This window comes from Salvelinus sp. IW2-2015, linkage group LG20, assembly GCF_002910315.2.
Source record: "Salvelinus sp. IW2-2015 linkage group LG20, ASM291031v2, whole genome shotgun sequence".
NCBI classification, from domain to species: domain Eukaryota; kingdom Metazoa; phylum Chordata; class Actinopteri; order Salmoniformes; family Salmonidae; genus Salvelinus; species Salvelinus sp. IW2-2015.
Window position 1 is genome coordinate 14,749,876 of NC_036860.1, and position 18,365 is coordinate 14,768,240.

General features: G+C 40.2%; 1 protein-coding gene and 1 long non-coding RNA gene across 3 annotated transcripts in view; one reads left to right on the forward strand and one right to left on the reverse strand.

The window, feature by feature from the left end:
* LOC139022649 (uncharacterized) lies at positions 1-1,000 on the reverse strand. Of its 2 annotated transcripts, none has more exons than XR_011473716.1 (3): positions 744-1,000; positions 149-233; positions 1-47 (listed from the first exon to the last, which is right to left on the reverse strand). It is a non-coding gene; the product is annotated as an uncharacterized lncRNA (long non-coding RNA). The 2 variants fall into 2 exon arrangements; XR_011473717.1 differs by lacking the exon at positions 744-1,000 and adding an exon at positions 534-737.
* Positions 1,001-9,264: 8,264 nt separating this feature from the next.
* LOC111982005 (uncharacterized) overlaps positions 9,265-18,365 on the forward strand; it is a 51,639-nt gene continuing 42,538 nt past the window's right edge. Inside the window, exons 1-7 of the mRNA XM_024013511.2 lie at positions 9,265-9,360; positions 12,386-12,406; positions 12,551-12,713; positions 13,039-13,310; positions 14,243-14,379; positions 14,624-14,876; positions 15,011-15,188. Coding sequence (XP_023869279.2) covers positions 9,303-9,360; positions 12,386-12,406; positions 12,551-12,713; positions 13,039-13,310; positions 14,243-14,379; positions 14,624-14,876; positions 15,011-15,188 — 1,082 coding nt within the window. The 5' untranslated portion in view covers positions 9,265-9,302. The remainder of the gene's footprint in view (positions 9,361-12,385; positions 12,407-12,550; positions 12,714-13,038; positions 13,311-14,242; positions 14,380-14,623; positions 14,877-15,010; positions 15,189-18,365) is intronic.

Sequence of the window (18,365 nt, forward strand, 5' to 3'; positions counted from 1 at the left end):
TCTGTCCCCAGCTCTGCTGTCTGTGTGCCATCTGTTGCCTGCTCTGCCTAATGAAATCATTGTGAAACATTTCCATTAGCATTTCACTTCTTTCTTATGAACATTTTATCAACTAGTCTTTGAGATATTAGGATACTAGAGTTCTTACTATGCGTTTTGGTGTACTGACAAATACTCTGATGTCCGTCTTCTTACTTTTTTCTGCCATTTTTCTACCTGGCTGGCTGGCCTAGCTGCACACACACACATTTACACAACACATGCTGCAACCTTTTGTAATTTTAATAGTTTGTTTCATATTGGCTGGCTTCCAACAATGCTGAATTTGTAAAGCTAGCGAGCACCAATTCCGTTTCTGTGTGTTTGCTATAATCTTTGTTACCTGGTTAAATAAAGGTGAAATAAAATAAAATAAAAAAAGTTCACTAGCGACAATTTATCTTTTGCAACGAGACCATTATATATATTTAAGACAATGGTAGAAGAGAGTGTAGTTCTGTTCTGTTCAGTTTGGACTTCAGTTTATCGCTAACCTTATCACAGGGACGTCGAAGCACTGCATGCTGATCTTGGAATAAACTGACGATAGCAAAGATTCCATCTTTGACGACTCCACATAAATGGAATAGGTACTAGCTAGCTTGATAGTTAATGTTTGCTTTAGTTTGCGCGCTAGCTCTGCAAATTCAGCTAGTGTGTGAAACCTGCCAACATAAAAATAAATAAATAACATTGCTATGGACCTGCTATGGATTGACTGGATTAACCTCACGTCAGTTACGTACATGTCCCTTTCGAACAGTAGATACGAACCCTCTATTACCTTGCCAGCTAAAGAACTGGCAGTGGATCAAACCATTGTGAGGCAAAGGGCGGGGGGGGTCGCAATCTTTTGAAACTTAAAAACGCGCTATTAAGTGTCTATAATCAGCACAAGTGCTTTCATTGCGTATTATTAATATTATTGAAATTACATAGTTATGTTTACAGTGATATATTGGGGGGGACAAATCAAATTTTTCCCAAGATGGGGGGGTCGTGTCCCCCCCGTCTCCCCTGGGATTTCCGCCTATGCCTTTTAGTACCAGCAATAACTATTCTCATTACAGCTGATATTCGGGAGCTGATGCTGTTGGAGGATTTTAAAACCAACCTCCCTGATAGAATTGTAGTTAATTTAAATGAGCAGAAAGTGGCGACATTGGCGGCCGAACAATTACGTCATCAGTGCCTCGTTCGGGTCGCTTTTCATCCAACGACCCCAAGCCTTTAGACGATATCCATTAATGTTTTTACTGTCACCAAAAGGTCACGTGATTGCAGACTGCCCGGTTTTGAAAAATAAACCGAAACAGTCCCTGTCACCATCCCCAAAATTAAAAAGCATGGGTTTAGTCCAGTCTTTGGCTCGTCCGTTGGACCGAGTTATTGATTCAGCATTTGGGAAACCGGATCCTATCTATACTCTGTTTATCTCTGCCGGTTGTGTTTCCTAAACTGGAGAGAACAAGCTGATCAAAAGCCCATACAAATCTTACGAGACACCGGGGCGGCGCAGTCAGTAATCGTTACTGATGCTTTACCCTGGTCTCCTGAAACCTATTGTGACTCGCATGTCATATTACAGGGTATAGAGACAAAAAACGTATCTGTACTATTTCACTGGGTCCACTTAGTGTCAGACTTGGTATAAGGACGTTTCTGTGTTGGTGTAGAGTCTACACTGCCAGTAAAAGGAGTCACATTGCTACTAGGGAACGATATCGCTGGTGGTAACGTCACTCCTGTGTTAGAGGTAGTAGACAACCCAGAAATCAAAACTACAGATGATAAATTGGTTCAAGCATTTCCCCATGTTTTTCCTGCTTGTGTGTTAACGAGCGCACAATCTCGCAAGCTAGGAGATGTGGTGGATTTGTCTAGTTCCATTTTTGAGAATGTTGAGGTGGAAGACAATGCACCTTGTATTCCTTCTGCAAGGCCAACCGTTTTTGTCAAGCGTGTAATGGCACAGACATACATATACAATACAACTACATGTCTCAATGCTAGTCACAGAACCAGGCAATGACTTCCCGCAGGCCTATAACAGCACAGGCATACATTTTCTGCTTACGTTCTGTTTTTACATGTCTAGTGATTAACTCAATGTTGATCCAGCTCTGTTTCATTCATCTGGCCTCAGTTTTTATTCTGATTTAACCCTGTGTTGATTCTGCTCACTACTTCTGGGGGAACAGTCTAGATACTGGAAAATCATCCATAGTCATGAATTTTCTCCTACACTAGTAGGCTACAGCTGTCAGTGTTGAGCAATTTGAAATCCATTAACTCAGTTAGATTTTTGTACTTGAACTCAAAACGAACACTTGTTATTATCAATTATCAATGTTACTCAAAAGATGACCACAATTTGCAGATAGCAAATAGGCTATCGTAAAGGTGTAAGAAATTATAGCTAGCTAAGTTACTTACTGCAGAGTAGGGCTAGCCATGATCTAACTAGTAACTTAGGCTGGTAGTTGATTTTAAGGTACAGTTATGATAATGGGGATTTGTAATTGAGATTGGACTAAAATGTGGGTAATTGGATGCTTAGATGTAACCATAGACTGTCTTTTATTTTTGCATAGGGTCAATTAAACATGAAAAGAAAGGGATTTATTTTTTAGAGAAGCACAAATAGGGAGATCGGGTCTCCTGATTTAGGTGCAAACAGACCCCGGCCCTTGAATCACCACCGGACCCCAGAGCAGCTCCCTAACTGAGGCTAGTCAGAGTAAGTGTGTTCAGACTTTACAAGGACCCAGTTTACCACCACCAGGTCAGAGCATCTACCAGGCAGTCAGTCACATGCCCAGTTCAGAATTTAAGTTTAGCTTCAGCTTGTAACAGATGATTTTGTCACTTTAAAATGTTGGTTGTTGATTCATGTGTGTTCTTGTTTTGATGGCTGTGTAATTTTTATTGTTATTATACACTAATGATTCTTGTTATTTTAATGTAATAGATGTATCAAGGGATGACACAGAGACATCTGGCTCTGAGCAAGACAGTGAGCCAGAGCTGCGAGGAGATGTCACCGAGCCCCTCCCAACTACATCAAACACCAGATATGCTTTTCCAAAAGGACCCAATGGTAGGCCAGGTATATACTTTAAACTACACATTTTAGATAGCAGCTGTTCATATCTAATCTTGTGGATCCCTTAATTATACATTTCCATAGAGATATGAGACATTATTTCAGACATTTCAGTATTTCAGACATTTCAAGATCCAGAGAAGAGGGTCCTGTACAGCCGTGTTTGAAAACACGGTACTAGGAAAATGGCTTTCAACAGCTCCTGGTATAAGGACAATTCATGGCTTGAAAATTCTGTAAATCAAGATTCGACTTGTTGTTTCGCCTGTAGGAATTTTTCTCTGCCCGATACACCTGAATCTGCCTTCACATCACAGTCAGGTTTTTGTACAATGCTATGTATGCTTGGAATCAGCATAAAAGGGCTATTGACAGCAACTCATCAATGTTAGATGTCATAAATGAGGACCGGAAAAAGAAAGTGGAGGAAAACTGTACTTACATTAAAACATCTGCAGATGTGCTCCTATTAACTGCCACTCAAAATATAGCGCAGAGAGGTCATCGAGAGTCTAATGACTCTCACAAGGGTAATTTCTTGACAAACTTAGAAGAAATAGCAAAGCATGACCCTCTCATGGAGAAAAGGATGAATGCATGTGGCAATGCTAAGTACACAAGCCACCAAATCCAGAACAAAGTTCTTGAGGGCTTAGCTGAGATGGTAAAGTGAAATAATAAGAGAAGTAAAAGAAAGTGACATTTTTAGTGTAATTGCAGATGAATCCAAAGATCTAAAGAAAAAATAACAAATGTCTTTAGTTGTGAGGTTCAATTACAACGGGGCCATCCACGAAAGCTTTTTACAACTTTCAGTCAGCTGAAAGCTTAGATACAGCAGGTCTCACAAAAATGATAATTGATTGCCTTGAAAAACATAGTCTGGACTACAGAAATAATCTTGTGGGGCAAGTGAGGGTTACTTTGGAGAACTATGGAAAGAGGTTGAAGAGATTGCAGAGCACTGCAAAATAAGTGTACAAACAGTGTGTAAAAGACAGCCTAAAACAAGCGTAAGATTTCATGACTCATTGATGATGAGCACTGTAGGACAGAAAAATAGTGACCAAAGTGATGGTGAGAGCTTCCAAAGAGCTATCTTTTATCAGGTGCTTGACAGTCTCACAGCTGAACTTCAAAGGCGTTTTTCAAAGAAGAATTGCGAGATAATGCAAGGGGTCCAGTCTCTCAACCCAAAGAGTACAACATTGAATGAGGAGCCTCTGTTTGCCTTTGCTCAGACCTTTGAGTCAGATTTAGAGGACCTCAAACATGAGGTTCATCAAACCACAAGCGGCTTCCTGATAGCAGAGAGAAAAGTGGAAGGGACAGACCGTCTAATCTACTTGACTTTGTTGTGTTTCTAGAACCTTATAAAGAGGTCTTCCATTAGCTATTATCGACTATGTAAGATTTCTGTTGTTACACCAGTCAGCAGTGCTTCTTGCGAGAGAAGCTTCTCAGCTTTAAAACTGATTAAAAACCCACCTTAGGACAACAATGGTTGATGACAGGTTGTCACCTCGGAATTCTCAGTGTGGAGTCAAGGAGGGCACGCTCCCTTAACATGGATGAGTTTGTGAAACATTTTGCCAGTTCTCACCAGCAACACAGAATTATGCTGTTTTAAATCTACCTAGGATAATTTGGCACTTAGGCGTTCCCTCTGGTCATGATTAACACCTGCACTGTGTACTAGCTAGTACACTGACATTCTACAATTATAAATCCAAAGGGTATCATGTCACACAGATTTACATAACATAATATGTATGAGCATAAATATGACACTGTAATATTGATAGGCACCAAATGTTTTTTTTTTTTTCAAGGCCATTTCTGCTTGATACCTGGCATGTTAAATTGCAGTGTTTTTTTGTTGTAAATGTACTTTTTTGTAAATCTATGCAATTTATGTAACACACAAACGCTATCTTATCTCCTTGGTGCTTGAGCTTTATTTTCAGAAAATATTTGGGATGTTCAACACTTATAGACCCAGATTATATATTCATGAAAACTTAATTATCACTTCTACCTCTAATCAGCAATGATAGGATTCATTCATAAAAAATTTATATATTTGTATAATACACAAACAATTATAATTTTCATGTCTTTTTTAAACAAACCGTGTAAACATTCACAGTGCAGGTTGGAAAAAGTATGTGAACCCTTGACCCTCCTTTGGCAGCAATAACCTCAACCAAATGTTGCGGATCAGACCTGCACAACGGTCAGGAGGAATTTTGGGCCATTCTTCTTTACAAAACTGTTTCAGTTCCACAATATGTTTGGGATGTCTGGTGTGAACCGCTCTCTTGAGGTCATGCCACATCATCTCAATCGAGTTGAGGTCAGGACTGACTGGGCCACTCCAGAAGGCTTATTTTCTTCTGTTGAAGCCATTCTGTTGTTGATTTACTTCTGTCTTTTGGGTTGTTATCCTGTTGCATCACCTAACTTTTGTTGAGCTTCAATTGGCGGACAGATAACCTTACATTCTCTTGCAAAATGTCTTGATGAACTTGGGAATTCATTTTTGTCTGATAGCACGCTGTCCAGGCCTTGAGGCAGCGAAGCAACCCCTCTTTTGCGAACTTTTGCGAACTTCAGCAATGTTTTTTTTGGACAGCAGTGGCTTCTTCCATGGTGTCCTCCCATGAACACCATTTTTGTTTTCGTGTTTTACGTATTGTAGACTCGTCAACAGAGATTTTAGCATCTTCCAGAGATTTCTGTAAGTCTTTAGCTGACACTCTAGGATTCTTCTTCTTAACCTGATTGAGCATTCTGCGCTGTGCTCTTGCAGTCATCTTTGCAGGATGGCCACTCCTAGGGAGAGTAGCAACAGTGCTGAAATGTATCCATTTATAGACAATTTGTCTTACCGTCGTGGACTGACTTTTAGAGTTACTTTTGTAACCCTTTCCAGCTTGATGCAAGGCAACAATTCTTAATCTTAGGTCTTCTGAGATCTCTTTTGTTTGAGGCATGGTTCACATCAGGCAATGCTTTCTGCGAATAGCGAACTCAAATTTTGTGAGTTTTTTTATGGGGCAGGGCAGCTCTAACCAAATCTCCAATCTCGTCTCATTGATTCGACTCCAGGTTAGTTGACTCCTGACTCCAATTAGCTTTTGGAGAAGTCATTAGTCTTAGGGTTCACTTACTTTTTCCAACCTACACTGTGAATGTTTAAATTATGTATTCAATATAGACAAGAAAAATACAAATTGTGTGTTATTAGTTTAAGCACACTGTGTTTGTCTATTGTTGTGACTTAGATGTAGATCAGATCAAATTTGATGACCAATTTATGCAGAAATCTAGGTAATTCCAAAGGGTTCACATACTTTTTCTTGCCACTGTATGTGGATTATTGTTCAGTTTATGCTTAAGATGAGCTTTCCCACAGAGTGAGGTTTTTTTTGCCCAGGAGACTGTTTGACACGTATTATTATTATTACTAGTGAACCTTTCGAAGTGAGTTCAGCTAGGCCTCCAAGCTACAGTACACAATGACATTCTAAGAAGCCTGAGCATTAGAAACTTGATGGAAACAGAGAAGTGACTGGAGCACATTCCATCCTTATTGATGACAAACAGGTACCATTGTGAAACTTTGTAAACACACAACTATGTGTTCTTTTATTTTTGACGATGTTGCTGCAATAGCTTACGCTAGAGCCTTCTGGCCTACACAGGTGTGTCCACTCTTCACAGTTGATCTTTGAATACCTAACTTGTTTGTTAACCACAATTGAGGAAATGGGACAAGTTGCAAACAAGAGAAACTGACATATATAAAAAACATTTTGGACAAGTTGTTGTGGACAAAACTATATCCGTGCAGTTTTAAATGGACATTTGGGGGGTGTTGGAAAGGCTGTGAATCATTTCTGATTAAATGTTTGTTAACACACATTCCATTATGTCGATTGCATCAACTGTCTGTGGCCCAACTCAGTCCCTCATTTCCTTCAAATGCTAGGATGAGTTTGCACTTTCAGGCCCTAATTTGTTGTACTATTCTTATCCTGTGTGTTTGTGTTTGGCATGGGTAGATAAACCGGTATGGCCAGTTCACCAAGGCTACGAAAGGTCAGCATTCCTTACATTGTCGCGGCTTTCGTGTGAATATACAGTACTGGATGGACTTGATTCATTTAACCAAGTGGTTTTGACCATTGATGAGAACATTACTCTGGAAGTTGGCCATTATGACTTGATAAATAAGAATAAACAAATATTCTAGCATAGGAACATGAAGGAGTTTGACTCCGGCATGAAGGCCACAGTACCATATGGGTTAAAAGATGAATTATGGTTAATAAATAATGTTTGGTGAAAGGCCCCCATATACTTTGTGTACCTTGGTTAGACATTGTGTACCTTGGTTGTTGGTGGTGGTGGAACCACCTACTATCATTTAAAAGTGCTTCATGGTGTTTCTTCAAATGATATTGCTAGCGACTTTATTTGCGTTTTTATATTACACTGAACAAAAATATAAAAGCAACATGTAAAGTGTTGTTCCCATGTTTCATGAGCTGAAATAAAGGACCCTGAAATTTTTCATATACACAAGTTTATTTCTCTCAAATTTTGTGCACAAATTTGTTTACATCACTGTTAGTGAGCATTTCTATTATGGCAAGATATTCCATCTACCAGACAGGTGTGACATATCATGAAGCTGATTAAACAGGGACTATGGTGGTCTGCTTGAAACATGTTGGTATTACAGACTCAGACAGGGACAGGTTGAAAATGTCAGGGAAGACACTTGCCAGTTGGTAAGCGCATGCTCGGAGTACACGTCTTGGTAATTTGTCTGGCCCTGCGGCCTTGTGAATGTTGACCTGTTTAAAGATCTTACTCACATTGGCTGCAGAGAGAGTGATCACACAGTCGTCCGGAACAGCTGATGCTCTCATGCATGTTTCAGTGTTACTTGCCTTGAACCGAACATAGAAGTAATTTAGCTCGTCTAGTAGGCTTGTGTCATTGGGCAGCTCTCGGCTGTGCTTTCCTTTGTAGTCTGTAATAGTTTGCAAGCTCTGCCACATCTGACGAAAGTTGGAGCCGGTGTAGTACGATTCAACCTTAGTCCTGTATTGACGCTTTGCCTGTTTGATGGTTCGTCGGGATGGCATAGCGAGATTTCTGAAAACTTACGGGTTAGAGTCCCGCTCCTTGAAAGCTGCAGCTCTATCCTTTAGCTCAGTGTGGATGTTGCCTGTAATCCATGGCTTCTGGTTGGGGTTTGTACGTACAGTCAATGTGGGGACGACGTCATCGATGCACTTATTGATGAAGACAGTGACTGATGTGGTGTACTCCTCAATTCCATCCGAAGAATCCCGGAACATATTCCAGTCTGTGCTTGCAAAACAGTCCTGTAATTTAGCATCTGCTTCATCTGACTACTTTTTTATTGACCGAGTCACTGGTGCTTCCTGCTTTATTTTTTTTGCTTGTAAGCAGGAATCAGGAGGATAGAATTATGGTCAGATTTGCAAAATAGAGGGCAAGGGAGAGCTTTGTACACGTCTCTGTGCGTGGAGTAAAGGTGGGCTAGACTTTTTCCCCCTCTGGTTGCACATTTAACATGTTGGTAGAAATATAAGGTAAAACGGATTTGTTTCCCTGCATTAAAGTACCTGGCCACCTCTGCATGAGCGTTTTCCTGTTTGCTTATGGCTGTATACAGCTCATTGAAACCATCAAGTGATAGATTTAAAACGAATATATGTCTGTCATTGAACAGGTTACTGTACTGCATTCTTCTCATCACACACACTAAACACACAACCCTTCGAACATAATGATGCAACAGGATATACACAGGATAAATGACAGATTAGCTTGATACATATTTCCACCGATATATAGATAAATAGACAGGAGAAATTATCACAGATTACAGCAATGGAAAACCAATAGCCTTGCCCTTGTGACAACCAAGACATTCCTCAGTGGGTCGGTTTGACTTGAAAAGAGGGATGAGAGAGGGAGGAGAGAAAACAGGTGTATCAGGGTGTGGGTTTCAGTGTGAGAGAGGAAATTAGATAAAGGGGAGGAGTGAAGGCAGGGTGGAGTATAAAAGTATGAACACTAAACAGGACAGGCTTTAGTGGAGGGCATTGAAACGATGGAAGTCTACAAAGCACTCTGTTTGGTGACTCTACTAGTTGCCCTCTTTTCAAAAGGTAAGAGACGAGATTCCCGTTATTCCACTGCTTTCCTTCTATTGACTGGTGAATGGAGTCAAGGAGTTGGCCAGGTTATAGAATAATGTTGGTGGTGGGCCATATGGGCCGTATTGACTATTTATAGAATACAGGCATAGCCAATAAAGACAATCAAAGCCAACAGGATGTCATGTGCCTTGTGACACAGGAGAGAGACCTGTTAGACTGTTTTGGGCCTTGAGGGAGGTCCTGTGCCTAATTTTAAGGCAGAACGTTCACATTTCTCAAATATTTGTCAAAGACGTGAATGTATGTTGTGTGAGCGAGGTATAACGTGTGTCCTTAAAGACATTTCTTAGTCTAAAGTGGAGCCTCATGGCAACATAACTTAATTACACTGCAAAAGGGTCAGTGTGTTTTAGGGTTTGTGGACCAGTTGAAGTTATACATCTAATTTCCAAGCAGTAAGGAAAGTGAAGGGGGTGTTAGCCCAAGTTGTGTCACAGCCGCCCGTCACCGGGAGCTCCCAAGGGTGGTGCACAATTAGCCCAGCATCGTCCGGGCTGCGGTTTCCTTGAACTGTGTTTGCCTCCGAAACATTGGTTCCCAATAGATATCACAACCACAAAGTAAAATTTGTCTATATTGTAAAAATTCAGAAAAACAAAAATTAGCTTTTTTGGTTTTAATTTAAGATTAGGTTTAGGTTTGAAATCCGATTTTAAGAAGAGAAATTTGAGAAATAGGCAGGGTTTATGACTTGTGGCTGTGTTAACTAGTGACAACTCAACATATTTGGGCAGCTATCTTCTGGGTTAGCGAGCAGTGTGGATTAGAAGCAGTGAGGCTTGGCGGGGGTGTCTCGGAGTACGCATGTCCCGATCTGCGCCACTCCAAGCCCATTGAGGAGTTGTTGCAATAAGACAAGGTCGTAAATACACAATTGGATACTGGGAAAATGAGGTAAAATTTAATCATTTAAAATAAACTTTGTGTAAATGTCACATTAATATCTTCGTATGCCTTTTCTGAAATTTTCTATTTACTAAAACTGTGTGCGTGAACAAGCGTTATAACTCTGACTGGAAAACACCCTTCATTCACCTTTTAATGGTGACATAATGTATAATTGAAAGTATTGGGATTAGGCCACAGCAGTTTCTAAAAGAAAGAGCAATGGCAAATCTGAGATGTTGCCAGAAGGTCTTGATCTTTTGCAGTGACTATTTATTAGTATTTGGCAAAGGACTGAGATTGTTTCTAAAAGGAAAAAAAAACACGACAAATTGTTATGGACCTGTTAGCAGAAAGTTTAAACTCAACAATGTTTTGTATTGACTTTTCCACTAATGTAAATATGCTGCACTGCCTACCAATTCAGAATTATTGTCTACTCAATACATTTGAAATACAGTAGGCTATGTCAATGGAAAAGAGAAACTGTCTGTTCTATTAAATTATACGGTAACCACGCCCTGGATCTCAGAGCAAAATAGTTGAGATAGCTTATCTAATAAGAAATGGGACGAATGGTATTCTAAACCAGCACAGTCAGAAAAGCAATGATTATGGAAATAAAATAAATAGTAAATTGATTCCTATTTCGAATAATTTCAGATTAGCAAAGATATAAGAAATAGAGTTTGTCTCTTCTCATTTAATGGCCTGCTTGCAATGCAATACTTGAAACACTAGAAATTGTGTGTATGCATGGTCTAAATTTTACGTGGAGGTACGCACATTTTCACGTCAAGTTTAGTTAAGGCCAATGTTTGAGTGAACTGGTCACCAATGCAATGAGTCACCAATGCAATGCTTGTCTGTTGTTGTCTTAAGGGCAGAGTACCGGGAGGAAATTGAGGTTCCAAAGTGTATGAACATTTGTCGTGTTTCTCCTCAATTTCAGTTGGATGGAATAGAATATTTGATACGTTCCTTATGTAATGCAATGAACTTGTAGAAACAAATATCAGTTTGTAGATACGTCTGATTTGTCTGTTTACCTCTTTATGTGTTGTATACATTCATTAAAAAACATGACCTGATTATAATTTAGTGGGTGGGGACTGAATGTGAAACCAGTCAAGCTGACAGTCACGCCCATAGAGCACCCAGAGGTAGGGTGCTCCTTTAGATTCACTGGTCTGAGAAGACAGAGGAGGTGAAAGTGTCATTATGACAGACGTTTAGCTGTGGGCTTAATTTCTCCTGTCCAGTTCTTTTAGATTAGCTCAAATAAAGGAACGTAGGTGAGGCGAGGAAGCCTCTTTAGACCATTTGTCACATACAGAGAAGATTCAAAACAATAGTGGAGGCAAGAGAAGGGTGATTGGGTGAACTATCCTTTGTAGACAAGTCTTACAATGCATTATGACACATTACCAAGTATTATTTCATGTGAAATCCCCATACAGTCTTACAGCAATGATGACTGTTTGTTGTGACCACATTGCTTCCTTTGAATGATTGTGCATTTTGTCTTGTTCTTTGTTTTTCCCGATGAGCCGGTTTTTCTTTTGTTCTCCTCTAAGGAAGCAGTATATATTTCCTCATCCTCTTTATCTTTGGCCCACAAACTATATTTATCTAGTATTAGTTCATTAGTATTAGTATGAAATAAAAACATATCTTAGTAATTCTGAGAGTAATCTATTCTCCTAGGTTGTTTTAATAGGTAACGTGCTAATTAGTGTTAAACACATTCTGGACAATGTTAAGTGGACAGTAGTATTAGGTAACATACACAGTGATGAAAGACGTTTTGACAGATGGCGTTTGGTTTAACAATCCACAGACTCATAACAAGAAAACAGCTGAGATAGTTTGTTCACAGGAAAAGTCTGTATGGACACTAAATACACACAGTACCTTCAGAAACCACAACAATCATTCACAGCCAGCCACCCAGACAGACAGACAGCTCCAAGACTGTATGTTTCTTACTATGAAACCAGTGGGGTGAAAAGAGTTATGAATTACATGTTTGCCCACAGTGTGCCAAAACCAAACTGTTCAACTGTTTTCTGCTTCTCCTGTTTTTCAGTGTCTCACTCTCAGTTGGATGGTAAGTCCCCTCCTTTTTCAATCAAATGTCCTAATTGAATGTCTTAACCATGCACCTATTCACTGACTAACTAGTGAGCTTTCAATCTCTTGACTTCCTGTGTGTGCTCTATTTTGTAATCCCTCGTCCATCTGTCTTTYTTAGTGTGTGGAATCTCTCCTCTCAACACTAGGATCGTGGGGGGTCAGGATGCTCCTCCAGGGAGTTGGCCATGGCAGGCCAGTCTGCAGAGATCTGGCAGCCATTTTTGTGGGGGATCCCTTATCAACAAAGAGTGGGTGCTGACTGCTGCTCACTGCTTTCCCAGGTGAGGACCCATAAAAACATACGGCTCAATTCAATCAAATCTGCATTGTAGTATTTCCACAAACTGTCACGTAATAGATATAATAATAATAATAATAATAATAGATTTAGATTTTCATGTGATCACATAAAACCACAATGTTTTTTTGGGACAGTAAAAATACTTTGTAAATAGACTTTCCTCCCGATCATGTTTTCAAAATGAGATGTCAGAAGTAAAGGGAAGCAGTTCGTAAATAATGATAATATTCAAATATTGCTGAGGTGGGTGCTACCGGCTCTGCTACCGGTGCTACAATTCTAACTTGAAACTCTCATTTTCTCAGCACCAGTACATCAAATTTGGTGGTCTACGTGGGTCGTCAGAGCCAGCAGAGCTCCAACCCTAATGAAGAGAGTCGTACGGTCACTCAGATCATCTGCCACCCCAACTACAGCAAGAGTACAAGTGACAACGACATGTGTCTGCTGAAGCTCTCCTCCCCCGTGACTTTTACCAACTACATCCGGCCAGTCTGCCTAGCTGCACCAGGCAGCTCCTTCTATGCTGGCACTACTAGCTGGGTCACAGGCTGGGGCACCCTCAGCTTTGGTGGATGTGAGTCCATAGATATAGCTTGTTTTAAGTACTACTGATGATGGATCAGAATTCTGAGAGGTCTTGTGTATGTTGAGGAAGCCCTTTTTCTTATGGGGTTGAAAGTCTATCCTCAGTGTCCCTGGCCTCACCACAGACTAGAGCTGGGCGATATGGACAAAAATGTATACCGCAATAAATTACCTGAATTGATGCGATAACGATGAGTAGAACGATACGTTTATAACATTCATGTGCACCACAGTTTTTTTATTAGCCTTTAAAATACTCCTACTAGCAATGGTGTAAAGTACTTAAGTAAAAATACTTTTAAAGCACTACTTAAGTAGTTTTTTTGGGTATCTGTACTTTACGATTTATATTTTTGACAGATTTTAGTTTTACTCCACTACATTCCTAAAGAAAGTAATGTACTTTCTAATTTACCCTGACACCCAAAAGTACTAGTTACATTTTGAATGATTAGCAGGACAGGAAAATGGTCTAATTCACACACTTAAAAAGAACATCCCTGGTCGTACCTACTGCATCTGATCTGGCTGAGTCACTAAACACAAACACTTTGTTTGTAAATTATGTCTTAGTGTTGAAGTGTGCCCCTGGCTCTCCGTAAATTAAAAAACAAGAAAATCGTGCCAAGAAACAAGGAAATCGTGTAGGATTTTACTCGGTAACTCACTTTTACTTGAGTAATTTTCTACTAAGGTATCTTTTACTTTTACTCAAGTATGAAAGTTGGGTACTTTTCCCACCACTGACTACTAGTTTGATTGTTGTAGCTATCAAATGTCCCATTAACAATCACCCATATTAGCAAACTTATTTCATTTCAAACTTCACATTGTCTAGTATAAGCTACTTATCATAGTGAAGAATATCAGCAATGCCTGTGATAAGTGGTTGGTGTCTACATTTTCGGTTTATCATCCCAGCTGTACCACAGATCCTACAGGAGGTAGATGTGCCAGTAGTGGGAAACAAGCAGTGCAACTGTAATTATGGAGTTGGCGTGATCACTGACAACATGATCTGTGCTGGTCTATCAGCAGGAGGAAAGGATTCCTGTCAGGTAAAATCTCTTGGGTGTCCTTTTCCTTTTAGTTTATTACAGTGTCAGTCAATAACACATTGGGCTTATCTTCCAGACACAGGTTATACGTAATCCTAGACTAAAAATAATTTCAAAAAGAGATTCCCCATTTGAAAATGCTTCTTTGTCTGAGACTAGGCTTCATCTGGGAAACCAACCCATTATATTTCATAATTCTGTGAAAATTCAATCCCAGTGACACTGTAAATCTGTCTATGCATAGGGGGACTCAGGAGGTCCGATTGTGAGCAAACAGGGTCCTCGCTGGATCCAGTCTGGCGTTGTGAGTTTTGGCAACGGCTGTGCTCTGGCAAATTTCCCAGGTGTGTACGCCAGAGTTTCCCAGTACCAGACCTGGATCAACAGCCAGATTACCAGTGACCAGCCAGGCTTCATCACCTTCTCATCCAGTGGGACTGACTCTGACCTCAGTGTCACCTGCACCACCACCCCCCCCCCTACTACCACACCCGCACGTACGTACCTATAGTCTAACTTGTGCATATGGCTAAACCTTGATGTGAATCTCTCTACTTCTGTAATAAATCTGACTACTGGATTACTCCCTTTTATTTGTCTCTCAAACTTGTATCTGTCTCTCCCTCTGCAGCTGTGGTGTGTGGCAGCGCTAGCGCCTCTTTGAACTCCCGTATTGGTGGGGGAAGCTCGTTGGCGACAGCAGGCTTGTGGCCCTGGATAGCCAGCATACAGAAAAACGGAGCACACGTTTGCGGGGGCACGTTAGTGGCGGTGGACTCTGTCATGAGCGACGCTAGCTGCTTCTCCAGGTAAGTTAACTAGTCCGGTTAATTAGTCCGACGTAGGACATTCGTACAATCCTTGTGCTAGTGAAAATCCTTTTATAGATAGCTGTTCAAAAACACCACCCATGTTTTATACAACCGGTGCTGCAGAGAGAATGGACCTGGTGTGCTTTTTCAGTTCTTCCCACAAATTTTCTATAGGATTTATGTCAGGGCTTTGTGATGGCCACTCCAATACCTTGACTTTGTGGTCTTTGTAGTCCTTAAGTCTTTTTGCCACAACTTTGGAAGTATGCTTGGCTTCATTGTCCATTTGGAAGACTCATTTGCGACCAAGCTTTAACTTCCTGACTGATGTCTTGAGATGTTGCTTCAATATATCCACATAATTTTCCTACCTCATGATGCCATATATTTTGTGAAGTGCACCAGTCCCTCCTGCAGCAAAGCACCCCCACAACATGATGCTGCCACCCCCGTGCTTCACGGTTGGGATGGTGTTCTTTGGCTTGCAAGCCTCCCCCTTTTTCCTCCAAACATAACGATGGTCATTATGGCCAAACAGTTCTATTTTTGTCTTATCAGACCAGTGGACATTTCTCCCAAATGTACGATCTTTGTTCCCATATGCAGTTGCAAACCGTAGTCTGGCTTTTTAGACCTCCAATTGACTCAAATGATGTCAATTAGCCTATCAGAAGCTTCTAAAGCCATAACATAATTTTCTGGAATTTTCCAAGCTGTTCAAAGGCACAGACAACTTAGTGTATGTAAACTTCTGACCCACTGTAATTGTGATACAGTGAATTATAAGTGAAATAATCTGTCTGTAAACAATTGTTGGAAAAATGTATGTGTCATGCACAAAGTAGATGTCCCTAACCGACTTGCCAAAACTATAGTTTGTTAACAAGAAATTTGTGGAGTGGTTGAAAAACGAGTTTCTATGACTCCAACCTAAGTGTATGTAAACTTCCGACTTCAACTGTATATACTGAACAAAAATATAAACGCAACATGAAGCAATTTCAACGAATTTATAGTTACAGTTCATATAAGGAAATCAGTAAATTGAAATAAATTAACTAGACCTTCCTCTATGGATTTCACGTTTGGGAAGGAGCGTAGTCATGGGTGGGCCTGGGAGGGCATTAGCCCACCCACTGGGGAGCCAGGCTCAGCCAATCAGAATGAGTTTTTCCCAACAAAAAGTATTTTTTACAGACAGAAATACTCAGTTTCATCAGTTGTCGGGGTGGCTGCTCTCAGACAGGTGAAGAAGTTGGATGTGGAGGTCCTGGGCTGGCGTGGTTACACATGGTCTGCAGTTGTGAGGCCGGTTGGACGTACTGCCAAATTCTCTAAAACGACACTGGTTCTAGAAATGAACCTTTTAAGGATGTCTACAGATCGGTGTCTCACCCATGGGAAGGTTGAGCTAACGTAGGCTAATGCGATTAGCATGAGGTTGTAAGTAAGAAGAACATTTACCAGGACATAGATATATCTGATATTGGCAGAAAGCTTAAATTCTTGTTAATCTAACTGCACTTTCCAATTTACAGCAGCTATTACAGTGAAATAATTCATGCTATTGTTTGAGGAGAGTGCACAGTTATGAACTTGAAAAGTTAATAATAAACCAATTTGGGCAGTCTTGATACAAAATGTTTAACAGAAATGAAATGGTTTATTGGATCAGTCTAAATCTTTGCCCATACACTGCTGTCATCTAGTGGCCAACATCTAAATTGCACCTGGGCTGGAATAATACATTATCGCCTTTCTCTTGCATTTCAAAGGTGATGGTACAAAAAATAAAAATAAATAAAGTTTTTTTCTTTGTATTATCTTTTACCAGATCTAATGTGTTTTATTCGCCTACATTGATTTCACATTTTCACAAACTTCAAAGTGTTTCCTTTCAAATGGTATCAAGATTATGCATATCCTTGCTTCCGGTCCTGAGCTAAAGGCAGTTAGATTTGGGTATGTCATTTTAGACGGGAAAAAAAGGGGCAGATCCTTAAGAGGTTTAACATTCAATTCTCTGGCTACAACTCTGGTGGACATTCCTGCAGTTAGCATGCCAATTGCAAGCTCCCTCAAAACTTGAGACATCTGAGGCATTGTGTTTTTGACATAACTGCACGTTTTAGAGTGGGCTTTTATTGTGTCCAGCACATTGTGCACCTGTGTAATGATCATGCTGTTTAATCTTGATATCCCACACATGTCAGGTGGCTTAATTATCCTGGCAAAGGAGAAATGCTCACTAACAGGGATGTAAATAAAGATGTGCACAAAATTTGAGAAAAATAATCCTTTTGTGCATATGTAAAATTTCTGGGATTTTTTTATTTCAGCTCATGAAACATGGGACCAACACTTTACATGATGCGTTTATATTTTTGTTCAGTATACATAACCCATACATATCACATTCATAAGCAGTGCATATGAATTTAATAAATACACTCAAAAGTTTTAGAACACCTACTCATTGAAGGGTTTTTCTTTATTTTTTGTATTTTTTACATTGTAGAATAATAGCGAAGACATCAAAACTATGAAATAACACATTTGGAATCATGTAGTAAGTGTTAAACAAATCAAAATATAATTGAGATTCTTCAAATAGCCACCCTTTGCCTTGATGACAGCTTTGCGCACTTTTGGCATTCTCTCAACCAGCTTCATCTGGAATACTTTTCCAACAGTCTTGAAGGAGTTGTGCTCACATAAGCTGAGCACTTGTTGGCTGCTTTTCGTTCACTCTGCGGTCCGACTCATCACAAACCATCTCAATTTGGTTGAGGTTGGGGGATTGTGGAGGCCAGGTCATCTGATGCGGCACTCCATCACTCTCTTTATTGGTCAAATAGCCTTTACACAGCCTGGAGGTTTGTTGGGTCATTGTCCTGTTGAAAAACAAATGATAGTCCCACTAAGCCCAAACCAGATAGTATGGCGTATCGCTGCAGAATACTGTGGTAGCTATGCTGGTTAAGCTTGAATTCTAAATAGATCACAGACAGTGTCACTAGCAAAGCACCCCCACACCATCACACCTCCTCCTCCATGCTTTACGATGGGAAATACACATGCGTAGATCATCCGTTCACCCACACCGCGTCTCACAAAGACAAGGCGGTTGGAACCAAAAATCTACAATTTGGACTCCAGACTAAATGACAAATT